Below are 27,818 nucleotides of genomic sequence, written 5' to 3'. Positions count from 1 at the left end.
CGGGCTGCTGGAGACTGGTTAATGAGAATCAGGTATCGGAACTGCAATTCAAGAGGGTGCCACGGTCATGTACTTACCATCGTCAGGAGTGGAGCTGATGACGTAAGCGAAGTAATGCAAAGGAGTAGCTTGAATGTGCAGGCGTGTTAAGCATCAGTATAAGGCAGATGGACCTTGGACGCAGGAGTAGGAGAGTGAGAGCATCAGGATCCCCCATGTGGGTGTGAGCCAACGAGAAGGTCAGAGGAGTTTGGCTGGGTGGTGTTTAGGGAGTTGAGGAATGCAGTGTTGTGTCTAGTGCATAATAAATAAAGTTATCTTCATGGTGTGCTGAAGGAAACGGTGAGTGTATTCTTTATTTGTTTATAATCTGTGGTAAATTAGTGTCATTACAAGGGGTGACCCCATGAGTTGACAGTACCTCCTAATTTAAAATGGATAGCTTTGAGGATAAAAACCTTACAGTAGCAGTCGGAGAGGTAAAACTGAAGATTCCTCCCCTTTTTATTAATAATGCACCAGCATTGTTCACGATCCTCGAAGCGCGTTTCTCTGCCCTCAGTATGATGAGTCAGAAGACGAAATACAGTTTACTTGTGAAGCGTCTTCCAGAGAAGTTTGCCTGTGAAGTGGTGGATGTCTTAGTGGATCCGGATGGTAATCTCACAAATGACTTGCTTGAGGCAGCTATTCTGCGGCGCATTCATAAATCTAGGAAAACTTGTATGGACCAATTACTAGCTGATGACTGCCTGGGCATTAGGCAACTATGAGAGATGTTGAGGAGGTGGCACAGGCTAGGTGGAACAGACCCTGTTGAAGGCGATTTTTGGAAACAGAGGTTCCTTTGATGTTTACCTCATCATGTTCAAGAACATTTGGTGATTGTTTTTTGAATGTCCACCTTTGATCAGTTGGTGGATCATGCCGACCTCGTTATGGCATTGAAGATAGAAGGATTAGCTTCTTCCCCTTGTCAACAGGAGCAAATGGAACTGCAATAACTGTTTACTGCACCTTGTGAAGCACCAGCTTCAATCGAACATAACAGAGTTGGAGCAGCAAATGGCAGCAATGACTACACAGGTCCAGGCTTTGGATATTCAATGTAATTCCTTCCGTCGACTTGGTTGGAATCATGGTGGTTGAGGACATGGTAGAGGCGACAGACGGCGTTTATCTTGGAAGCATGGGAGATTTGTTGCTGCTGCCTAGTCCTGTCAGCTACCTTGCGACTTGCACAAATGGCAACCTGGAAAAGACCAGTAAGTAGAGGCAACTGCTGCCCAAGGGCAGATGTTCAATTTCTTGTGAATTCCGATGTAGTAGAGATTTCAGTGGTCCCTCCAACCACAGAGGAACACAGACACCCCAATATGTGTTCTTCAAGCTGCAAACGATTCTTACATTGAAACATATGACCACAGGTCACTCATGTTGGATTTTGGTCTCAAGAATCCTTTTTGGTGGGATTTCACGATTGTAAACATGGTAAATTCCATTTTGGGGGCAGATTTCTTGTCATATTTTTCTTTGTTGATGGATTTGAAAACTCATTGTGTCGTGGACCTCAGTTCTTGTATGCAAATGAGTTGCATTTGTTGTCCCTCCAATGTCATCATCTTCCGGACGTGCCTTCAACCTGGCTCCTCTCCTATCTGAGCCATGCTCAAGTGTTTCCCTCACCTAGTGATCCCATCATATTCTCATGCAGACATTAAACAGTAACCTACAGGGTTCTACAGGGTCCTCCGAAGGTAGCGCAGCTCATAGATTACCCCTGGAACATCTTAAAATCATGAAATCAGAATGCAGCTCAGACATTCTAACAGTTTATGGACCATGTACTAGCCTGCCTCAATTTTGTGCTGGTTTACATTGACGATATTCTGGTTGCAAGTGTGGATGAAGAGGAGAACAAGTGACACCTTATCTCATTGTTTCAGAAGTTTGATGAGTTTGGCATTGTGATCGATCCTAATAAGTGCAGTTTTGGCACTTCTGATCTTATATTTTTGGGACAGAGTTACACAACATAATATTTTGCTCGATGAAATGTAAATGCAAGAGATTCGAGAATTTCCTACACTTGTTATGTTCGGCCAGTGCGACATGTTTTAGGTCTGATTAATCCATTCTGGTGACCTGTTGTACATATTCTCATTGATTACATTTCTACTCTGTAAGACTAAGTAAATATTATTCAGTTTACTTTATTTTTAAAGTATTAAAAAATTTTAAGCATTTTATAATCTATAATTATTAAAAGTGTTTAATAGTTTGAATTGATTTATTAATAAAGTTTAATATCTTTTTATACGTTTCTGCTTATTGGAAGAATTCACTTGAAATGAGATATGGGCTGGGTGGAAGGATAAGTCCAATGGGAAGAGGTCCTTGTGGCGTCTGGCCAACTGCATTGAACAGTACTAATTAATAAGCTATAGATTCTATGTAAAGCAGCATACAATTTTGCATCATAAATACCTGCAGATTGTAAAAAGAATGAAAAATTAAGGAAGATAATAGATTAAGAATGATAAACTGTCTCCACAAGGTGTTTAATGTGAATTTTTGATGCGGAACGGGTTTTGTATCGAAGCACAAACTGGAACATATTTGATTCCAATTTATTTTTTGAAAATTAATTTGCAAGAATGGTTAGTAAACTCTTCTGGTTGGGTTATGACACAAAATAGAGTGATGTAAATCATACTGCAATACAGCAGAGCATTACTGATGTGCAGCAGAATTGCTGCTTGGCTCTTCCACTCATTTAACCTCAAATAATAAAAGGGTTTGCTTAGCAAGTTTCTTTTCTAAAATACACAAAAGTAAATAAATTCTTGATCCAGTTAGCTAAATAAATGGAAATAGAAAGCACAAGCAGATTAGTAATTCCTACTGTCCCCATAAACCTCAATGCTTTGTGGAATGCAATATTTAAAGAGACTTGATAATTAGAATGGAAAAGATTGTGAGTTACTTGTTAAAAGTGTTGTGGATTGAAAATGAATGGGACATGCTAAATAACACCAAAGCTGAGGATGAGCGTTTTGAATGACTGAATGTAGAAGATCAAATGCAACATATTCAGTACAGAGATATGGAATGTGAAGTGCTTCTTGGGACTAGAAAACTGAACATGCAAGCACCACAATGAATATGTGATAATTCACTTTGACAGTCATATTGTGGAAGGACATATAAATTACAGGGCCCTTAGGAACAGAAAGGCCTTGGAGTGCTCCTATATTCTCAATGTGGTGACACAGGTGGATAGGATGGTGAAAAGATATTCGGTATGCTTGCTCTCATAGGTTCAGCCATTGTATATGAGAGTTGGGAGATAATGTAGTAGTTGTACAAAACATTTGTAACACTGCCCTTGAAATGTTTGGCACCACACTGGAGAAAGGATGTAGCAATAGAGTGAGTGCCTGGAATAAAGTGCTGTAATTATGAGGAGAGATTGGATGGGATGAGTTTATGCTTACTGGAACATATAAACATAAAAAAAGATGACTAACTAAAGGTTTCTGAAATTAGGAGGATCATTAATAGGATAGATACTAAATTGGACAGATACTTGGACAGGAAAGGAGTACAGGGATATGAGCCTCACGCAGGAAAATGGAATTAGCTTAGACAGACATTGCAGTCTGCATGGACAAAGTGGGTTGGAGGAGCCTATTTCTATGCTGTATGTTTTTATATTACTGTGGACTCTAGAATTCTATGAAGTCAGAGGTGTACAGAGGCCAACAACTATCACAGGCACCAGAGGATTTATAGAACTCGAGGAAATCACAGATATTGGGTGAGGTGAGGCCATGGATGAAAAATTAAGTTCTACAAATGCTTAAAGTCCACAAGCATTCAGTTGGTTCCATTTTGATCTTAGAAGCATAATCTAATCATTGTCTGAAGAAAACTCACAAAATCATTGAGGATCCCTATCACCCCACACACAGTATTTTCCAGCTACTCCCATCAGGAAAGAGATACAGGAGTTTCGGAGCCAGAACCACGAGGCTGAGAAGCAGCTTCTCAGCCAGAAGCAGTGAGACTGCTGAATGACTAATAAACGGCTCATACAAACCAACTGAGACCCTATTTATTTAACAATATTTATTTATATATACTGCATATGCATCATTTGCCTGTGTGCGTTACATCTGTATGTATGTTTGCACGTTTTTGCATTAATGACTGAAGAATTTCTGTTTTGTTAATTTGTACTTATTCAATCAGATGATAATCAAACTTGAACTTAAATACCTTGCAAGACAGAAATTGGAGAACTTATCTTTGTGATGTTAGACAATGGCAGTAAAAGATTTAAAATAACATTTTGTTAATTTGAAGGAGTTTAGCTGAAAATTCCTCACATTTGTTTGCTTCCATATCTTGGTTAGCTCCCCATGCTTAATATTTTCCTAGATTTTTCTATGACTGTGAAACTCATTATTAATGAATATACATTACTTTTCCAAGATGTACACAATCTTACCTAGAAATTGAACCCATTTACACCTGCTTTTCAAATGTAAAATGTGCATTAAAACCATTTAGTGCAAACTTGAACATGATGGCACCCATTTTTGATCACAGCATTGGGAAATATATTTCTCCATTCTGTCTGACTTCACCTGCCTCATCCTTCCCATCCCTCCCACTGTGATCCTACCGACACATCTAATCCTATGCCTCAATTGGGCAGTTCTGATTCACCTCAGGGCTGATATTATTCAATCAGCATAAACCACACACGAGATAAAGTTATCAAGGCACATAACATAATTTCTTCAGTAATGACCGAAATTAATACAAAAATAATTGCAACTTGCAATCTGTGCTTTTCACTCACTGTTTAAAAATGAACATGCGCACTTCAGGTCACCTGTCTCATGTGAATCGATGTGTTCCTACTAGAACAATGATGCTCTGCCCTCCCACTGTGCTGCATCAATGAAGACAGATCTGCTTCTGCAGTGGATTTGCTGTGCGTGTCTGTGAGCTTGGAGCAACTTAAAAATGCAGAGATCACTGCTTCTTATCTCCACTGCCTGGCAGGGACTTCGGCAACAATTAAGACATAGGAATAGATGTGCGGGCGGGATCACAGTGGGAGAGACAGGGAGGTGGGTGTGGTCACACAGACAAAAGGTGTGTGTACCCCCACTTCTGCCTCATCTTAATGACAGCCACGTGGTTCTGTCCTGTCCTTCACAGCATTCAGAGCAGGAATGATTAAGCTTTTGCAAGCACTTAATGCTGCTGCCAGCTTTGCCCATTACTGTCAAGAGGAAATCTACAGATACTGTTTTGATGAAAGGAAAATGTACAAACCATCCTAATGATTTCTTAAAGTTCATCAGTTACGTAATTCAGAATTCCAAATGGGTATTAATCAGCATGAAATACCATCTCCATATCATCATTCATTCAAGTGCCTTGCCACTTGGTGTGAGCGATCATGTCTCTCCATCCTTCACTACATCTGACCCTCCGAATTGTAGTTGTTGCCTCTTCCCCTTCAATGAAGGATCCATCTTTGAGCTGAGACCGTAGTCGACGTTGAGTTCATGATCATACAAGGGAAAAATAATGAAGTAGTTTCCCATTGCCTTCTTCAGTTGCAGAGTCCATACTGAATGGGTAACCTTGGTCATTGATCAACAGATTCATCTGCCCAGTGTTTTTTAGTTTTACTACCGTAAATTCCAATTTGTAGAATCTGCTTGTAAAAATCCATCTACTATCAGCAATCCATGGCTTCACGCGACCCTGATTGGGAGTCAAAAAAAGGTACTACAACTTGCCCAAGCATGACCTGTAGGCTATCAGATGGAAAGAAAGCCTTACACCCCTTTTTGCTGAGCAATTGGACATCACTGACACTGAAAATCTCCATATAGTGCATCAAAATGAGTTATGTCCAATTTCATGGCAGTTTCCTTTACAACATCAAAATATTTTCTTCAATCTTCTTTATGAATCAAGAAAGCTGGTTGTCCATCCTTAAGGGTCTACTCATCTAATAATGGAGTGGGGACAGATGAAACCTGTTTGTCGATTAATTCCATACAATGACATATCTCAATCTGAAACCAAGTTGCTGAAAACTACCATGAAATTTACAACTACAAGGAATGCACAATGAACGGGCAATTCAACTCTTGTGAAAAGACATGGGAATTTCTACATTAAATTTATCATCAGGCCTTAGACAATATGGAGCAATGATGCAACCAAATACTATCAGGGCCTCAAGAGTCAATTTACAAGGAGAGATCGTGTAAACGAGGATTGTACTCCTTGGAATGATTAAATCTATGAAGTTTTTTAAGCAAGAAGATGGATTTCTGCATTTTCTGTTGGTGAGGATACTTGGTATAAGGGGACATAAAATCAGCACTTCCTTTCATACACAAGATAATGGAAGTGTGACACTTTTTCTCCACAAATAGCAGTTAATAACTAACGAAGAACTTTAAACCTGAAGCTTGTATTTTCTTTTGCAACACAAAGATATTAGGGATCTGGAGTTAAGGAAGGCAAATGGCGTTAGAGATCAGATATAAATAAACATCTACAGGGTCTCAGTGACTTCCTTTTGTTCCTGTGATCAAATTATCTCTAACATGATGATCTTCAGTCATTGCTCTATTACAGCAAACAGGTTACATTCAGCACTTACCTCATCAACATGTCTCAAATGTGTTCTGCTTGACACAAAAGATGACAGGTTTGGAGGCTTTCCCACAAAATCAAAACCTAGCTCAAATAACAAATTTAAATCTGCAATCAATAGATTTTCACACCCTAATTTGCATAGATGCAAATTAGAAAGAAAGCATTAGAGCTGAGATGACAAATGGCCTACTCCTGTTCCAATATGCATATCAGATTAGCTCAGAAGGCCAACGATCTCATGGCCGATGGACACACGTTTGTTCTACCAAGATGTCTAACAAACAAAAGTTCAAAGAGCGAAGTAATTTTCAATAAATACATCACAATCCAGACCGAGTCCTTGGGAAGCTTGGAGATCATAAACCAGCTTCAAATCATGAGCACGTTAAAAAATGACTGATTCTTACAATTACATTCACTGCTATTTTGCTACAAAGCATAAAATTTACAGTTTCACCAGATGCATAGCGATCATTCATGCACTGCAAATACCTTACGAATTCAATGCGATGAGTGAATGATTCATTCCACTATAATGCTATTGCAGCGGTGGAACTAGTTACCCATGAAAGTTTTAACTTTTTTTTGCTTAATTGAAAAATAACCCCATCAAACACAGCAAAAACATCAATACAGGAATAAAAGACACTATTCAGTCATCTTAATGTAGTAAAAGATTGCATGGCTCCATAATCGAGAACCCACCCTACGAGAAGCATTAGTTATCTCAGCTAGTTCATTAGTTCTCCACTGAAACCTATTTTTTTTTCTCTTCCACAATTTTTTTCCCCACTGAAGTTATTTTGATTACAATTTTATGAACAGAAAACAAAGCACAGGCATACCAAAAGATTGAGAGTGGGTTCTATTATTATTCATTTGTTTGAATGAAAAAGTGAATGATACGTTAATAAATGATCAACATAGGGTTTAAATATGCATTATATTGAATTCTTCATACAAATCTAGATTTTCTCATTGATGCTTTATTTCCAGTGGGATATAATTTGGTTTGACATTGTATAGGAAATTTTCTTCTGGGCTCTTAAGGGGGCGCTAGGTATATGGAATGAGCTGACAGAGGACGTGGTAGAGGAGAGTAAAATGACAACATTAAAAGACATTCAGACAGGTACATGGATACAAAAAGTTCAGAGGGTATGTCCAAAATGCAGTCAAATAAGACTATCTTAGATAGGCTGGTGGCTGGCATGGACTAGTTGGGCTGAAGAGCTTGTTTCCATGCCATAAAATGCTATGATTCCAAGAAATCCATTATCAGAATCTCCTTCCAAAATATGCCAACCAATCTCAGTCTAAATGCTTCAAAGCTCTATTGATAGACTTCAATTAAATATTCTTTCACTTCTACCAAAACATGCTCTATTTTGTTAATATTCCAAAAAGTTGAGCAGGTACTGATTTATTGTTAACTATCAAATCATATTTAAAGATCCATGTAAAGTGTGGGACAGTTAATGCAATGATTACTGCAAAACTGTTATAGTGCCAGCGACCAGGGTTTGAATCCAGCACTATCTGTAGGAGTTTGTACATTCTCCTTGTGTCTGTGTGTGTTTCCTCTGGCTTCTTCAGTTCCCGCCCCTCTTCTAAAATGGCACAGGTCAATTGGGTGTTATTGAACAGCCCAGGATCATGGGCCAGAAGTGCCTGTTACTGTACTGTACGTCTACATTTAGATTTAAGGAGTGAAACAAGAAAGTCTGCAGATGCTGTGATTGTAGTAAACACACAAAAGTGCTGAAGAATCTCAGCATCCATGGGAGGCAAAGATATATAACCAACATTCTGGGCCTGAGCTCTTTGTCACGTTAGAGCTTAATATTTTTGCAAGCATAATTTGAAGGATTGAACAAAAATGAAGCTGCAGCTTGTTCTGTTCTTCATTCTTTATATCTGAAATTACTTTATTCTGAAACTGACCAAAGAATGATACTAGCTATAAATGGCAGCAGAAATGATCAATTTCCTGGTTCTAATCTACCATAGCACCAACGTATCTTGCCTCTGGCTATTTCACAATTTTAACTTAAAGCTATTACATACTCATCAACCCTAACTGAAACATGCAGAAATGAACACTAAATACCCAACATTTAATTTGCCCTTACAAAGAGGTGCAGACTTTATTTTTCTTACTCCAGTATAGCAAAAGAAGCTGAAATTGAGCATGACTGATTAACAAGTAATCTCATTGGTTGTGTCATTTGTCACTTCAAAATAAAATGGTCAGATAGTTCAGGTTCATATAAAAGGTCTGATTTTAGACAGCTAGCAGACTGAATATTGTTCTTGATGCACTGTGTGCAGTAAAAGATATTATTTCCACACAGGACTGATGGTATCAACTCATGATACAAGGATTTTCTGTACATTAATGCAAGTGTCACCACATTACATATTTACACAAATGCTAATTCATTGCATAGTCTTGAAGTAAGAACTACTGATGCTTTTTGTTTAAATCAGAGGTACAATTTCTAATTAATCTTAATTATTTGCCTAGACTATTTTAATCCAGAAAGCTTTTGGCCCACAAGAATCTCTATAATCTTGAAGCTTTAATAATGACACTGCTAAAGCAGCCTTGTTACATCTTCCCTCTTGGCAATAAATATCCCTAGAAATTGACACAAAAAAACTGGAGGACATCAAGCATTTCAAGGACCCCTAAGGGTCATTTGCTTTTAGTTGCTGCCTGAAGCACAATAGAAAGCAAAGCGTGACAACAGAAAGAATAGAAATCTGAATGCTCGATTTCTCATAGCAGAATATAATTGCCTATTTGAATCAAAGGCCCTCATTTACTTACTTCGGATCAGTGAATTCCGAATTAAGGCTTAAAATATGATAAGAGACTGAAGCTTACCTTCCATCATGGTGGCAGAATTGCATTCCTCAATCTCCAAAGGTCCTGAAAGACACACGAAAGCAGGGGCCAGTTATCACATATAAATTCAACAGGAATAAATGAAGATCAAAATCAACTTCTAGCTATTGTGGATGCCAAGGCAGAACTGAAATGGTGCGTATATAGGCCATGGATGCCACACTTGCTGTCAGCTGCAGGATCACAGAACGATGCTGATAAAAGACAGGGAGAGGAAGCTTGCTGTGCTCGACACAACTGCTAGTTTCAACCAATTGCTGATGCTCCATTGCTAATCACATGGTTGCCATCAACTGACACAATAACCCGAGGGACCGCAGGAAAAAAAACCACCTCCCCACCTTTCTCTGATATGCACACACATACACAAACATCCAGACAGATGGACGGACACACAGACACATACACTGCTACAGATACACACAGTTCATGTACCTTATGACGCACTTCGCCGTCTTATAATCCTACTTGGGGAGCCAAGCAGATAAGATTAATAATAGCTCAGTCAGATTAATTTAGACACCTTTGTAATCGAGCAGGAACTACCAAATATCCAAAAAATGCAAATAAAACCTCTTCACTTAAGCATTATATCACTCCCAAAGCTGAATATCAATAATTAAGCAACAGTGTTGTTGTTATGCATTCAGCCAATTAATACGTGCGTCCTTTTGTCAGAAAGCTGCTGCACATTTCTGCTTGCTCCTCTCTCTCTCTCTCTCTCTCACTCTCTCTCTCTCTCTCTCTCTCTCTCTCTCTCTCTGTGCCATTGAAGAGAAATCAATCCGGCTGACGTCACATTATAAACAATTATCCCCAGAAGGATCATGGAGAAAAAAAATCTCCCAGGCTGCTTGGCGAGAAACTTAAACACAACGTGCCATGGAAGAACCAGATATCAAAGGGCAGAAAAATCAGAAAAAGCTCAAGGAACACAGGGAGCTTGTGTGGGAAAATGGATTTTACCCACAATAGCAGAACACAGTGGGAAATTGCAATAATTAGAGTGTAGGCATGGACAAACATAAAGAGAGAATATTGACAGCTGACTGACACAGATGTCTCCTACTGAATAAACAGATTTTTGGAGCATTCCATCTTAAAATTTTCCATTAATAAACTAACAATAGAGTTTTCATTGTCACTTTAATTATTTTGGAATCATGACAATTTGTTCAAAATTGTGTCTGAATTGACAGAATATTTCGCTGAAATGTATTTATCTGAAATCTTAGATTTTTTTAGTTTGTGCTTTAGCAGGTGAGGTAAAACTACCATAATTTAAAATACACATGTAGAAATAATATACTTAATATACAAAATTGATCAGAAGAAATCAAAGCAAAGCAAAACTCCATTTGCAATTTACTTCCCCTCAGTCCAAATATTTCATTAGGCTTTGAAATACTGAAGGAAGTGGTAAAAGTGGGTAAAATTACAATGTTCAAAAGACTCTTTGATAGGAACATGGACAGGAATGGTTCAGAGATATGGACCTAACATAGTATTAGAGGGGTGCAGCAATTATATTTTGCAATATATTCATTTATTCCTCTTCAGCTTTCATTTTTAAATATATTAAAAAGAAATAAGCAACTTTATTTTATGTTTTGGAATGGCTGGGTCAGACAATGTTTTTGGATAACTTGGAGGAACTCTTGAAAAAATGGTGTATGCATTAAGAAAAACAAAATAAACAAGATTAATATTTTCTCCTTGTACATTATTTCCTACCTGTGTACTGTAGTATGTGAGGCTGGCCCGCCCACTAGTGACTCTTCTCCTATGGCTCCTCCCTTTATGACTTGGCCATAAAGGTCGACCTCCCTCCCACTTTCTGGCATTCCTGTACCTGGATCCAGGCCAGCCAAAGTCTTGTGTTTATTAAAGTCTATCATTCCCCTGCTCTCGACTTTGTGGTTAATGATAGAGCCTATCACAAGATGATAGAATGATACGGAAATTGGAAGCCAAAAATTATAAAATAAATTGCCAGTTAGATAATAAGTTTCTTTTTAAATTTTTTAAAAATTTAAAATAAAATTAGGCATGCAGTATGGTAACAGGCCATGTCGGCCCATGAGCCCGTGCCGCCCAATTTACAACCAATTAACCTACACCCCCGGTATGTCAAGAACGGTGGGAGGAAACCGGGCCCCCAGGGAAAACCCTCGCAGACACGGGGAGAGCGTACCAACTCCTTACAGATAACATGGGATTTGAACCCTGGTCCCGATTGCTGGTGCTGTAAAGGTGTTGCACTAACCACTACGCCAACTGTGCCACCGTTCTTCTTTCATCCTGTCTAACTTATAAAGGAACTTCCAGTACAGCCACTACAAATCTGAGGAATTTAACTGCTCAGATTTAACTGCCAGAAAATTAGTTGAATATCTAGATTTTAAACTGATATATATCAAAATGACATACCTTTTATTCTATTTACAAAAATACAAAAGATTTTAGCACAGGAGTTGTTCACTCATACGTCTCCTCCCATCCCTTACATTCATTGTCAGTTTCTGAAAGGGATTCTGAGTTTACCCAGCTTTAATAGAACCTTGGGCTAGAAAAACATTTTTAGAGCATATACATTTTTGTGCATTAGATTATTTTATCTGCAAGCTGGTTGTTCAGTGTGTGCACTGGATGCTTGGAACTCTGCAGCAAGGATATGGCCTACGGCACACTTGTGCATGGATACTGCTGATGCGCAGAAGGAATATCAATGGATGTGCAATGCCTCTTTGTAATTTATCTTGGGATATTCTAGCTTGAAGCCATGGTGTGGGTCTCAACTGCAAGCGAAGGGTGAAGGACCAACTTATCCTAATTTAAATAACCTGTCTGTATCAGAGCTAACTTTGAGAAACATGGCAGCTGAAGCTAATGCCTTCTAGGATGATCCAGACAATTTCTATCTTCAATTAAAGCCTTCTTACTTCCTGTAAGGTGGAACTCACCCATTTCCTCTCCAATTGATCTATTATGTAGCATCAGTTTGATGCGCATTCTGACCACCCACCCATTTCCTATGTCCCTTTCTCTCCTGTCACTATTTGAAAGAGCAGATTCCTAAAGGAACAATGGCTTCAGATCTCTATCCATGACAAGAGGTGGCACTGCAAATACCATGCTTCGGTGAGATATTGCACTTAATGCATTTTTTGAACTGGGATCTGGGGATCAGTGATTCTAAATACTCATTGTGTGCTAGGAACTCACTCCCTGCAGGTTTTATAAAATGCAACCCCTATGCAGCCCAGTCAAAGGACACTTTTAAGCCTACATTTGGAGAACACACACATTTTTCTTTGGCCTATCATTTAATTTACACTTGCAACTTTTGCATGAAATTCTAAAGGTCCAGGAAGAAAGTCGATTATTCTTTCCCACTTATTAAGAATTTATCTCCCCATCAAATTGGCTCTCTCACAATGCCCAGATTTTCATTCATTCTTGCAGCACAACATTACGAATGAAGCAATAAGAGAATGAGTGAACTTAAGGATCTTCTGCTACTGGTTTACTTAACAACACTGATACTTCACCTGTAAACTAAAATGCCAGTTTAAATAAATTTCCAGGGTGTTCAATTCATTGATTATTTTTTTAATTGGCTATGGCCCCCTTAGGACTGCTCAAAGTTTATGGGTCCCCTTTCCTGTGCAGCAGCCAAGTTTTGGTTTCTTCCATACTTTTCTCCTAGCAACTATATAGAAAAAAATTATCTTATGTGAGCTGAAAAGAAAATAAGGATTTTCCTTAAATGTGCCGTGGTCCCCAGGGCCATGGTGAATGGTTGCTCTATAGTTTATTATTTCTCATTATACTGAGCCTCAAAATGATTATTAGGTCTTAATGCTGCAAGTCACCAAATAGAACAAGGGTGGACAAAGCAAGTAGATTTTTAAAAATTTTCTCATTGGCCTTCTGATTAACTATTTTTTATTTTATTTATTTTAATTTTGCTCTTTTTTCCCTTCTATTATATTTTGTGGTCATCCAAGTATTAGGTAATTAAAATTCCAATTTGCTGAGACTTCAATGAATACATTTCAAATCGTTTTCATTGTAAGAATTTCAGAGCCATTGAAAAAGATGAATTACTTGTGGGCCAACTAAAATAGTGAATGCAAAATAAAAAAACTCAGCATCAGGAAAAAATCTTGTTCAAATTAACTGAATGTCAAGGTTAACCAATATATTGATCTGCAGAGAGGAAATCTTCAGAGAACATAAGGCTGATACTTTCCTCAATATAAAAAGGCAGAATAGCAAGGTATGGTTTGCCTGTTGCTTCATTGAGGAAAGTATGGTAAAATGAGATGTTCTGCAGCCTGCAACAAGTGGGGAGGAGAGACACAGTGCTGCTCTCCAAATTTCCACCACCCAGTCCAACTGCCGACAGGCCCGCCCCTCCAGCCCGGGTAAGAAACCTGCATAGGAGAAGGCCACTCTGATATAAAACCTACGACCCAAGGACCTTGCTGCCACGTCCCAGCTTGCTTGGCCACAGCACACGAACCATGGGTGTAAAGGGTGGGGCCAGTACTGCGCACACTGCACTCCACCTAAAAGCTCCTTTGCGCAGGCCCGAGGACATGTCCACATCCTCCCCCTCCACGTCCTCCCCCTCAAAAGATGCTCACAAACTCAAGCTAGCATGCTGGAACATCAGAACCATGCTAGACAAGGCAGACAGCCACCGACCTGAACGACGGTCTGCCCTCATCGCACATGAACTCCTCAGACTTGACATCGACATAGCCGCTCTCAGTGAAGTCCGCCTTGCAGACGTAGGCAGCCTCCAAGAACGCGGCGCGGGCTACACACTCTACTGGTCTGGCAAGCCTATGGATGTACGACGCCTATCTGGTGTAGGCTTCATGGTCAAGAACTCCATTGCCTCCAAACTCGAAAACTTTCCGACAGGCCACTCGGACCGGATCAAGTCCATGCGACTCCCCCTTCAAAACAAGCATCGCATCAGCCTCATTAGTGTCTATGCTCTAACCCTTCAGGCAGAACAAGCAGAAAAGGACAAGTTCTACACTGATCTGCGCAACCTCATTCAACGCACCCCTACAGCCGACAAGGTTGTCATCCTTGGCGACTTCAACGCTCGCGTCGGCAAAGACTCAGAAACCTGGCCAGGAATCCTGGGCAAGCATGTGGTCGGCAAGTGCAACGACAACGGGCGCCTCCTGTTGGAGCTCTGCGCAGAACAGCGGCTTGTCATTACAAACACCCTTTTTCAGCAGAGGGACAGCCTGAAGACTACCTGGATGCATCCCCGATCCAAACACTGGCACCTCCTGGACTACGTCCTGGTGCGAGAAAGAGACAAACGAGATGTGCTCCACAACAGGGTCATGCCCAGCGCGGAATGCCACACTGACCACCAGCTGGTTTGTTGCAAGCTCAAGCTTCACTTCAAGCCAAAGTCCAGGAACAGTAAAGCCCCCAGAAAGAGGTTCAATGTTGGAAACCTGCAGTCAGACGAAGTGAGAGGAAACTTCCAGGCAAACCTCAAAGCAAAGCTCGACGATGCAATCCGCCTCACGGACTCGTCCCCTGAAACCCTCTGGGATCAGTTGAAGACTACCATACTGCAATCCACTGAAGAGGTACTGGGCTTCTCCTGCAGGAAAAACAAGGACTGGTTCGACGAGAACAACCAGGAAATCTAGGAGCTGCTGGCAAAGAAGCGAGCTGCCCACCAGGCTCACCTTGCAAAGCCGTCCTGGCCAGAGAAGAAACAAGCCTTCAGTCACACATGCAGGCATCTTCAGTGCAAACTCCGGGAGATCCAAAATGAGTGGTGGACTAGCCTCGCCAAACGAACCCAGCTCAGCGTGAACATTGGTGACTTCAGGGGTTCTTACGAGGCTCTAAAGGCTGTGTATGGCCCCTCACCCCAAGTCCAAAGCCCTCTGCGCAGCTCAGATGGCAAAGTCCTCCTCAGTGACAAGATCTCCATCCTCAACCAATAGTCAGAACACTTCCAATCTCTTTTCAGTGCCAACCGCTCAGTCCAAGATTCCGCCCTGCTCCAGCTCCCTCAACAGCCCCGAAGGCTAGAGCTGGATGAGGTCCTCACCCGGGAAGAGACATATAAGGCAATTGAACAACTGAAAATTGGCAAAGCAGCAGGTATGGATGGAATCCCCCCAGAGGTCTGGAAGGCTGGCAGCAAAACTCTGCATGCCAAACTGCATGAGTTTTTCAAGCTCTGCTGGGACAAAGGAAAGCTGCCTCAGGACCTTCGGGATGCCATCATCATCACCCTGTAAAAAAACAAAGGCGAGAAATCAGACTGCTCAAACTACAGGGGAATCACGCTGCTCTCCATTGCAGGCAAAATCTTCGCTAGGATTCTCCTAAATAGAATAATACCTAGTGTTACCGAGAATGTTCTCCCAGAATCACAATGCGGCTTTCGCTCAAACAGAGGAACTACTGACATTGTCTTTGCCCTCAGACAGTTCCAAGAAAAGTGCAGAGAATAAAACAAAGGACTCTACATCACCTGTGTTGACCTCACCAAAGCCTTCGACACCGTGAGCAGGAAAGGGCTTTGGCAAATACTAGAGCGCCTCGGATGCCCCCCAAAGTTCCTCAACATGGTTATCCAACTGCACGAAAACCAACAAGGTCAGGTCAGATACAGCAATGAGCTCTCTGAACCCTTCTCCATTAACAATGGCGTGAAGCAAGGCTGCGTTCTCGCACCAACCCTCTTTCAATCTTCTTCAGCATGATGCTGAAACAAACCATGAAAGACCTCAAAAATGAAGACGCTGTTTACATCCGGTACTGCACGGATGGCAGTCTCTTCAATCTGAGGCACCTGCAAGCTCACACCAAGACACAAGAGCCACTTGTTCGTGAACTACTCTTTGCACACGATGCCGCTTTAGTTGCCCATTCAGAGCCAGCTCTTCAGCGCTTGACGTCCTGTTTTGAGGAAACTGCCAAAATGTTTGGCCTGGAAGTCAGCCTGAAGAAAACTGAGGTCCTCCATCAGCCAGCTCCCCACCATGACTACCAGCCCCCCCACATCTCCATCGGGCACACAAAACTCAAAACGGTCAACCAGTTTACCTATCTCGGCTGCACCATCTCATCGGATGCAAGGATCGACAACGAGATAGACAACAGACTCGCCAAGGCAAATAGCGCCTTTGGAAGACTACACAAAAGAGTCTGGAAAAACAACCAACTGAAAAACCTCACAAAGATTAGCGTATACAGAGCCGTTGTCATACCCACACTCCTGTTCGGCTCCGAATCATGGGTCCTCTACCGTCATCGCCTACGGCTCCTAGAACGCTTCCACCAGCGTTGTCTCCGCTCCATCCTCAACATTCATTGGAGCAACTTCATCCCTAACATCGAAGTACTCGAGATGGCAGAGACCGACAGCATCGAATCCACGCTGCTGAAGATCCAACTGCGCTGGGTAGTTCACGTCTTCAGAATGGAGGAACATCACCTTCCCAAGATCGTGTTATATGGCGAGCTCTCCACTGGCCAACGTGACAGAGGTGCACCAAAGAAGAGGTACAAGGACTGCCTAAAGAAATCTCTTGGTGCCTGCCACATTGACCACCGCCAGTGGGCTGATATCACCTCAAACCGTGCATCTTGGCGCCTCACAGTTCGGTGGGCAGCAACCTCCTTTGAAGAAGACTGCAGAGCCCACCTCACTGACAAAAGACAAAGGAGGAAAAATCCAACCCCAACCAACCAATTTTCCCTTGCAACCGCTGCAACCGTGTCTGCCTGTCCCGCATCGGACTTGTCAGCCACAAATGAGCCTGCAGCTGACGTGGACATTACCCCTCCATAAATCTTCGTCCGTGAAGCCAAGCCAAAGAAAGAAATAGAGTCAATAGTGGTTTATTTTATAATCTTGTGACTGTAAGGTCCAGGTCCAATGGCAGTGCCTGTGTTTGGCAGCAGCCTCAAGATTAGGGAAACAGGGCAGCAAAGTGGCAAGACCACTCCCTGTTTGAGAAGGGGAAGCAGAGGAGACAACTTCATGGGACGGTGACCAGTAAGGGGGTCTGCTGTTGACTCAAGGTGAGTAACCCATGCAGGCTGTGTGTTGCTGGTGAATGCAGTCAAAGGAATCTCACAAGGCTGCAGACTGGGTATCAGAACTGGGATGCAAGAAGGAGTCAAAGGAGCTGTAGGCTTCTTAATTTTGTTGGAGTTTTGGATCTGGAAATCGGTTTGCCGATGGTTTTCAATGAAGGCTGTGTGGCTGCAGGGGCTGTGAGGGAGCTGGAGGTGAATCCATGGACAGTCAGTGACTCTGGGGGAACTCCCTTTGCTTCTTTTCCTCTAAATGTAAAGGGCGCCAGGCAATTTGTGCTGATAGTGAATCTTTGTCTAACGTCAATTTTGTGTAATATTAACCTGTTTTATTACATGACAATAAATTGTGTAAAGATAAATATTTTCCCAAGGATATAAATTATGTAAAGATTAATATTTTTTTCCCAGGATACAATATTTGTTTCTGTCATTACCAATTCCTGTACCTTTGAAGTTTATCAAGAACTAAATAAAAATGTAAGAAAATTTATTTGCCGAGATAAAATGCCAAGGATAGCTTTGGAAAAATTGACTTGGAAATTTGATCAAGGAGGACTAAGATTGCCAAATTTTAAAAATTATTATAAAGCAGTTCAATTAAGGTTTTTGTCCTCCTGTTACGAAAATGGAGAAGATAGCATTGGTACAGATTGAAATGAGTAAAATAGGAGAAACAGATCCAGAACATATTTTATACAAATGGCATGAAGAACTTTTAAAAGGAAGAATAGATGTACCAATTATAAAACATTGGCTTAACATATGGAACAGAATCCATATGGAAAGAGGAATAAAGAATTATCAAATAGCCAAAATGATATTAAAGCAGAACCCACTTATTCCTTTTACATTAAGTAATCCTTTTTTTTTATATCTGGCACAATCTTGGGATAAAGAGAATAAAAGATTGTCTTTTTAGGTTCCTTTTTTCTGACCTTTGAGCAAATGAAAGAGAAATGTAATATACCAAATGATATGATTTTTTTCATATTTTCAGCTCAAATCATATTTAACAAAGAAGTTAGGTGAGAATTTTAGACTTCCGAAGCATAGTCAATTTGAATATTTAATAACTATACATTTATAAAGAAATTTATAACATGTATATAAATTACAAGACACAATCCAAAAAAATGAATTAGAGAAGTCCAAACAAAGGTGGGAAAAAAATTTAAATATACAAATTCAAGAAGAGGTATGGTCAAGAATATGTCAAACAAGTGTAACTAATAAAATTAATGTCAGATATTAAATGATACAATATTTTTTTTGCACCAACTATACTATACTACATATAAATTACATAGACTTAATTCAAATTGTTCAGATGTAACAAGGAAATAAGTACCTTACTACATGGAGTTTGGTTGTGTGAAAAAGTTGGAAAGTTTTGGGAAGATTTATGTGTATTATTGGGACGAACGATGAAGATACAAATACCAAAAGATCCCAGAGTATTTTTGTTAGGTGAATTATACAAAACAGATACTAAATTGAAGCTAGACAAATATCAACAAAAGTTTGAATAGCGGTGGCTAAGTAATGTCTGGCGGTAATGTGGAAGTCGGACAACATTGTAGGGTTGGATAGATGGCATGTGGAAATACAAAATACTATTAGAAAAAATTACTTACAACTTAAGAAACCAACCAGAAAAATGTTATATGATTTGGAAACTATAAATGGATTTTGTTGATAAAAGTCCATTCATATTGTCCGCTATATCCACTCCTCCCAATTAATATGTTCAAGATAGAATGAATATGTTAGAAAATATAAATAATGAATGATGTAAAATTATTCAGATGTGCTTTCTGTTTTCTTTCTTTTGGGGGGGGAATAAAATTAAATTATGTATCATTTTGCATCATTTTTATAATATATTATTCAAGATGAAGAAATATGTTTGTAATTGATGCAAAAGGAAAAATAAAATTTTCAAAAAAATCTTGAATCATGGTTTTTGCAGCATCTTTCACTATAACCTTGTAAAATGGTTTTAAGTTTCTCAAAATATTTATATTACGACCAGGAAAGGTGATCAATTTAACTTTTCCCACTGAATCTATGGAGGTGGATTATGGAGGCAGAGCATAGTGTGTTGTTGCTGTTACATGTGCATTCAACACTCTTGACAAGGGATAGATTTCTCAGCAACAATAAATTATTGCTAGAGTTTTAGAGCCCAAGAACAGTGCCTGAACATTAAAAACTGCAGTCTTTGGAACTCTGAAGGAAAAACGAAACAACCATCAGCTCAGGGAAAGAGAAGCAGAAGGAACATTTGTCCAAAGTGAGAAAGTGAGATGAAACTGGTAACTTGGAGGAGGAATGGATCAGACAAAGGTAATGTCTGTGATAGGGTAAAATTGCATCAGTTGTGTTGATGGGGTAGTCAGATGGTGATTATGTTCTTTGTCTCAAAGCAAGCTTGAGGAACAATATCCCATCCTCTGTCTTGGTACATTGCAGTATCTAATTCTCCAATTTTAGATAAGTCACCCTTTCTGTCCATCAGAACTGATCATTTTTACTAGAGGCCAATGTGAGTTTTGACAGTTTTTTTTTACTCCTCAAGTACAACCCAACCTACTGGAAATGTCCAACAGCCCTGGTCTGAAAAACTCAAAAGAGGCAGAAAACATTACAGATGGATAAATATTCAAGGCAGAGGAAAGGATGAAATAAAGAACAAGTGATTTCCTTTAAAATGCAGCGTCAAAGATCTAGAAGATCAAAAATCAGCCAGGTAAACACTATCATGAACTAGAACATAAATTAATCATATATCCGGTGTGAATGTTTAGCAGCTAACTTAACCTATATCAAAATCTAGGTGCAAAATACAACAGCTAAACATTCTTCGCTTTCTACAAACTTATGCCTAACACAAAAGAGATTTTACCAGAAAACAATGATTGAATTTAATCAGGTACTTCTGCGTGGAACTTAGTTTGCTAAATTAATTCTAGAACTCTTATGTAAATGTATGTGCGCAGTCCCTGTAGCACTTTGTGGTATGTATTTCTTGTTTGGACATTTATGCAAAATTAATTGCTTATGCATTGCTTAAGGCATGTGAGGATGACTTTAGGATCATTGAAATTGAATAACTCTGGCTGTGGAATTTGATTTTCAGAACCACCTTAGGTGCCCTCCAAATTCTCTCCCTTATACATGTGACAAGCAGCAACCCAATCATGGCTCCTAACCATTCATCCCTCTATCTTTCTTCTGTACTCTATATTCTTGCTGTTAGACATTATGTCTATGACAATGGTGCTATCTTTGAATTTATATACAAATTCGGAGCAATGTTTGGCCACACATGGGTGTACAGGGAATCTTGGAGGAGACTAAGTATGATCGTGGAGGAGATGCTGTTACCAATCCTCACTGATTGTGGGTTGTGGGACAGAAAAGCATGGATCTACCTGTGGAGAGGGGATGCTGCGACCAAGGTTATGAAATTTGGAAAGGAGTCTGATCGGTACTTGTGCGAAAAAAGGTAGATATATAGTTGATAAATAGTTGTCTGTCATGGGTGAAAGTGCTGGAGAAACTAAGCAGGTCATGCAGCATCCAGAGGAAGGAAAGAGAAACCAATATTTTGTGCCTGAGCTCTTTCTTAAGTTATGAGCAAAAGCAGGCAGGCACCTGATTAAAAATAGGTGGGGTTGGGGGGGAGGAGAAGAGAGGGAGGATGGGCAAAGGAATACAGGCTAACAGGTAAGAGATGATAGGTGGATATAACAAGGTGCTGCACATGAGGCTATTTAACAAGATAAGAGCCCCTTGTATATCAGAAAACATACTAGATTGGGTAGAGCATTGACTGATTGGCAGGAAGCAGAGTTGGAATACAAGGATCATATTCTGACTGGCTGCCAGATGTTCCTGGTGTTCCACAGGGGTCAGTGTTTCTTTTTTAATGATTTGCATTAAGGAATGAATGGCTTTATGGCCAAGTTTGCAGATGATATGAACGTAGGTGGAGGAGTAGTGCAAAGGAAACATGGAGGTTGCAGAATGACTAGACAGATTATTAGAATGGGCAGAGAAGTAGCAAATGAACTTTAATGTCAGAAAATGTATGGTCATGCATTTTGGTAAAAAAAATAAGTGGGCAGACTATGTTTTAAATGGAGAGAAAAAAAATTTAAAAATGGAGATGCAATGTGAGTCCTTGTGCAGGATAGCCCTGTATGCTAAGACTGCAATGAAGGCAGAAAATGCAATGTTGGTATTCATTTCAAGAGGAATAGAATATCAGAGCAGGAATGTGACAGTGAAGCTTGATAAGGCACTGGTGAGACCCCACTTGGAGGATTGTAAGCAGATTTAGGCTCCTCATTGAAGAAAAGATTTGCTGACTTTGGAGAGGGTTCAAAGAAGTTCTCTACGAAGATTCCAGGAAATAAAAGGATATGAGGAGCATTTGGCAGCTCTTGGCCTGTCTTTGTTGGAATTTGGAGAATGAGCAGAGGATCTCATTGAAACATTTTGAATGGTGAAAGGCATGGACAGGGTAGATGGTGGGAGAGTCTAGGAAAAGAGGGCTTAACTAGGATTGAAAGATGCCCACTTAGAACAGAGATGCATAGGAATTTATTCAGCCAGAGGGTGGTAAATCTGTGAAATTTGTTTCCACAGGTGGTTGAGGAGGCCAGGTCATTGGGTTTATTTAAGACAGAGATTAATAGGTTCCTGATTAGCCAGAACATCAAAGGTTATAAAGAGTGAGGCTGTGGAAAAATGGGTTAGTTCATGATTAAATAGCAGGGCAGACTTGATGGACTGAATTGCCTATGTCTGCTCCAATGTCTTAGGGTCTTATGATATAGGTGAGAGGATCATAGAGAGAAAAGTAAAGCAGAGAAATGGTAGGCAGTGAAGGTAGCTCTCGGAATGGAGAGGGAAGAGAAAGAGATAGGAACCTGGAGGAAAGGAGACAGCAGGATAGGGAAAGCGAGTAACTTAAGGGAGGGGGGTTTTAGTGGAAGATGGAAGTCAATATTAATGACATCTGGTTGGATAGAGCCCAGCAGAATATTCGGTGTTGTTCCTTCAATTTGTGGGTAGCCTTGGTTTGGCCCTGCATAAGATCATGGTGAGTCATATTGCTGAGGAAATCATGTGTGGAATTAAAATGGTTGGCCACTGGGAGGCCTCTATTTTTGCAGCAAGCAGAGTGAAGGAGCTTAATGAAACAATTTCCCAGTCTACATCTAGTTTTTCTGATGTAGGGGAGACCACAACAGGAACACTGGATGCAATAGATGATGCCTGCAGATTCACAAATAAGGTGTTTCTTTACTTGGAAGAACTGTTTGGGGCTCCAAATGGTGGTGAGGGAAGAGATCGACATAGGTGTCTTTTTGCCCACTGATTCTGCTCAATCTGCTGTGCTCCTACAGCAGTTTGTGTGCTTAGTTTTACGTACGTGTCCTTGCTATCCATTGTAGGGCCAGAAAGAAGGCATCCACTGTGACCCGGTGCGGCAGTATGCGAAATGGAATGGCTCAAAGGTGGCTGGTAAAGTGAAGTTAATGTGAGCCGTGACCAACCTCTTGAAATACTCCATGGTAGATGTCACAGGTTCCCACCAGTCATTATTTAAGTCAATCACCACATTCTTCTTCAACACCAGGATGGGAGTGGCCTTCTTAAAGGAGGTGGGTACCTCGCCCTGAATAGACTGCATTAAGCTCGCCTGGGAGGGAAGCAGAGTTGTTTGCTATTCTGCCCATTGATGACCTGTGTGCCATCCTGTAAGCATTTGCTGACCGTGAGGTTTGTTTGGAACTCAAATCTAGTTCAATACTGCATTTTGACATCTCTGTTAGTGTTACATAGAGGGTTACCTTACTGATCAGATAGGAAAAGAAGTTGAAGGTCCCTGCCCAGCCCCCCACTTGTGCCATTGAATGTCAGACATGCCTACAACAAATACCATCTGACAATTGGTCACCTGAAGCCAGAATTAGAATATATTGTCAAGAACAAAGCACGAAATTCAGTGTTTTGCAGCAGCAATCGTAGAGCAAACATTCAGATAAACTATTTTTACAATAATAAATTTAAAAAAAAACAGTGCACAAAAAGTAAGGCAGTGTCTTTGGTTCATTGATTATTCAGGAACCTGATGGCAGCTTACAATTGGTCACATGAACCAGTATCTGGGTCCAGTCACAGGTGGTGAGTATAAAACCTGACCATGTAGTCCAACCACTCTCTGTTCTTTGTGCTCCTGCTGAAGTAACTACTGAGCAGCTCTATACTGGGGATTGCGAACAGTGCTGGAGAACTAACTGTGAGGAGTGTCAATGTGGAGACGCTCTCTTTTGTATGCACCTCATATGAAACTATGGTGGGTCATCTGATCTAATTTGTAAGTAGCTTTAAGTTGAGTGCCATGCCTGCTTGTCAGGGTAGGGGTGGCAGGTATTGTTTGCTTTAAGCCTCTGTAGTTGTCATTAACATGTGATAGCAAAATTGGTTTGCATGCAGATATGCATGTCTCCGATTCTGTATTTTCTCCCTGTTGTAAATAAAGTTCATGGTTTAATACCACCATGTGTCCAGGGCTGTCAATCTTTGAACCCTTCAGATTTGTTCCCTGCCACATTCCTGGCCTGTAGTAGTGAGTGCACCTCACTGGTCAGCCATGGTTTCTACTGGGGGGGGGGGGGGTGTATAAGGTGTATAAGCTTACTTTTGTTTTTACACGGAGAGTAGCAGGTTCATGGAATGTATTGCCAGGGGTATTGGTGGAGGCTGGTACAAAAGGAATATTTAAAAGTCTTTTGGACCGGCATAATGGATACAAGAAAAATAGAGGGTTATGTGTGTAAGGTAGGGAAGGTTTATTGGTGAATAAGTTTCTAAAGGTTATCACAACATCATGGACCATGGGGCCTGTACTATGCTACATAGAAACATAGAAGATAGGAGCAGGAGTAGGTCATTCAACCCTTCGAGCCTGCTCCGCCTTTCAACGAGATCATGGCTGATCTTAAAGTTCAGTGCCCCGTCCCCGCCTTCTCTCCGTAACCTTTAATACCCTTATACTGAAGAAATAGATCTAATTCCCTCTTAAATATATTTAATGAACCTGCCTCTACTGCCCTCTGTGGCAATGAATTCCACAGATTCACCACCCTCTGGGTCAAGAAATTCCTCCTCATCTCGGTCCTAAATGGTTTGCCTATTATCCTCAAACCATGGCCCCAGGTTCTGGATTTTCCCATCATTGGAAACATCCCATCTGCATCCCCTCTGTCCAGTCCTGCCAGAATTTTATATGTCTCTATGAGATCCCCTCTCAATCTTCTAAACTCCAGCGAGTACAATCCCAATTTGCACAATCTTTCCTCATAAGTCATTCCTGCCATTCCAGGTATCAGCCTGGTGAATCGCCACTGCACTCCCATCATTGCAAGAACATCCTTCCTTAGATAAGGTGACCAAAACTGCACACAATACTCCAGGTGTGGTCTCACCAAGGCCCTGTACAGCTGCAGTAAGGTATCCTTGTTCCTATACTCAAACCCTCTTGATATGAAGGCCAACATACCATTTGCCTTTTTAACCGCCTGCTGTACCTCCATGCTCGCCTTCAGAGACTGATGTACAAGTACCCCTAGGTCTCTCTGCACTTCCCCATCTCTTAATCTATTGCCATTCAAATAGTAATCTGTAATGTTCTAGGTTGGTCTATGCACTTGCTGATGAAGTCAGTGATGATGATGGTATATTTGTTAAGGCTGGTTGCTGAGCCCTTGAATACAGATCAATCAACTGGTTCAAAGCAGTTGTGTAAGATGCAAGTTGTTTCCTTAGTCCATCAATGCCTGATTTTTACCACTAGATCCTCACTCCTCAGCTTCTGTTTGTCGGCAGGACAAAGTAACACTAACAAATAGTCTAATAATGACAAAGTGTAGCTATGGGATGGAGCAGTAGGCATTTTGAAATTGCAAATTCTCAATTTTAAAAAAAATATTTTAAAACATCAATATCCATAATATTAACAAAATAAAGCAAATCTCAATCCACATGTCAATATTAAAATGAGAAAGAGTCAACATGTGATTTAGTCACTATAAGAAAATTACAATAATACTACAAAATGCAAATCCATGTTGAACCAAAGGGAGAAAAAGATAATAGAAAGATAATAGAGAGAAAGAAGAACAAGAGGAACCCCCACCCTCCCCCCAAAGAAACAGGATGAAAAAGTAAAAGAGAAAGAATAAGAAAAGATTGACTTCACCCAGGATAAACCCCATTCCCATCGAAGAACAAATAACCTGACTTATCTAGGGTCCTCGGCACTGTGAGCACCAGGGGGGAGAGACGAGGAGGGGGGGGGAGGTGGAGAAATTTTAAAATATTTACCCCAATATATTTTAGGTATAAATTCCATATCTTAAAAATACATCATACCTGTTTCTGAGATTATAAGTGATCTTCTCCAGGGGTACACAATTAAATTCTCAATATTCTTGCCAGGATCTCATTTACTTCTATTTACACACTTAGTGAATGTGAAAGCTTTTGGTTGTAATAACTCACATTGCATTTTTAAATTCCTGAAATCCACACCTTTAGTATTGTTAGAGTCCAGAGGACCCCAAAACCCAGCAGCAATAGATATGCACCATGACAAACGGTTACTTAAACAAAAGTTGCTTTTAATTATCATTGAACTTGAAAACAGAATCACACTTCAACTTATCCCTACTTAACCCCTTCTAATTCTAAGTGCACGTGTGTGTAAAAGTTTAAAAAAGTTCTTTGGTTTACAGTTCATTCTCACTGGTTGCAGGCAATCTTGTACTGTGCACAGAAGTTAGCATTTATAAAGTTCACCAGGTTTTGGTGCTTAACAGGTAAATGGTTACCACTCAGGAGGGTTCTTGTCGGTTTTCAAAGAGAGTTTTCCTTGTTCCAGGACATCCACAACTGATTCCTTCAGTGCCTTGGTGATTAAATTTGCCCCCTTCAGGTTTCTCCAGATGATAACCTCTTTCTTTCAGGTCATCACAGAGTTCCTTTCTGTTTATTCTATTCCAAGGGAAACACCAGCATCCAGTCCTCTCCTTTGACCAGGAAGTCTTCCAAAGCTTGCCAGCTTGTCCCTCTGGAACAAAAGTCTGTGTCTCTCATCTCTCTCACTCACTCCCATTCTGAAAAGCAAAGCTGTTCTGCCTCTGCCTGCAAAGATCACATGCTCTTCCAGACAACAGTGTTTTTTAAAAAAGACAAAGCTATTGCTACACGTTGCCTTTTCAAACAGTCCATCATGAGTTTGAGCTCTCTTGTAAAAGCTCCTGCAAAAATTCTGTTTTAAAATGTTTGTGTGTGACCTGCACTAACAAATCTTTCCAAATTTATCTCCCAAACACCTCTATATACTCTGTCACAGTATGTTCAATATGGTCTCTAAACCTACCTTGCAGACACTATTTGACAGGCCAAGCACTTATTAATCTATTTTAATTAGGAGGTTTTAAATTCCTTTGAAGTACCTTTGCATTAAAATTATTGTCAACAGAAGTCTTGTAAACACAGAAAATAAACACGCCAAAAGGAGGAATTGTCAATCAACTGAACAGGTGAGGCAATAACTTCCAAACTTTTACTGAAGTATATGATTTGGAAAATAGAATCATAGAACACTACAGCACAGAAACAAATCATTTGACCCCACTAATCTGTACCAAACTATTATTATGGCCGGTGCCACTGATCTGCACCCACGTCATATCCCTCCATACCCTAATCTTATTTTAGTTTCTCCTTCAAACTGCAGGACAAATTCTATTATATTATGATGACTCCCTCCCAAGGGTTCCCTTACTTTCAGCTCCAACTCTGGTTCATTACGCAACACCCAATCCAGAATTGACATGCCCCTGGTTGGCTCAGCCACAAGCTGTTCTAAGAAGCCACCCTGAAGAGATTCCAAACATTTCTTTTCTTGAGATCCAGCACCAACCTAGTTTCCCCCAATCAACTTGTGTATTGAAATCCCCCATGATCATTGCAACATTGCTCCTTTGCAAGCCTTCTCTATCTCCATTTCTAGTTTCCATGC

General features: G+C 40.4%; 1 protein-coding gene across 9 annotated transcripts in view; it reads right to left on the bottom strand.

Annotated features, from left to right (window-relative positions):
• sgip1a (SH3GL interacting endocytic adaptor 1a) overlaps positions 1-27,818 on the bottom strand; it is a 247,037-nt gene that overhangs the window by 166,242 nt on the left and 52,977 nt on the right. For all 9 annotated transcript variants that reach the window (XR_011357752.1, XM_069938392.1, XM_069938387.1 and 6 more), the window contains exon 2: positions 9,590-9,634. Coding sequence is in view for 8 of the 9 variants with exons in the window: in XM_069938392.1 (XP_069794493.1) it covers positions 9,590-9,599 (10 nt within the window). In the remaining variant the exon portion in view is untranslated. The remainder of the gene's footprint in view (positions 1-9,589; positions 9,635-27,818) is intronic.

This window comes from Narcine bancroftii, chromosome 5 (genome assembly GCF_036971445.1).
Source record: "Narcine bancroftii isolate sNarBan1 chromosome 5, sNarBan1.hap1, whole genome shotgun sequence".
NCBI classification, from domain to species: domain Eukaryota; kingdom Metazoa; phylum Chordata; class Chondrichthyes; order Torpediniformes; family Narcinidae; genus Narcine; species Narcine bancroftii.
This window is presented reverse-complemented; position numbering and strand designations above follow the sequence as displayed.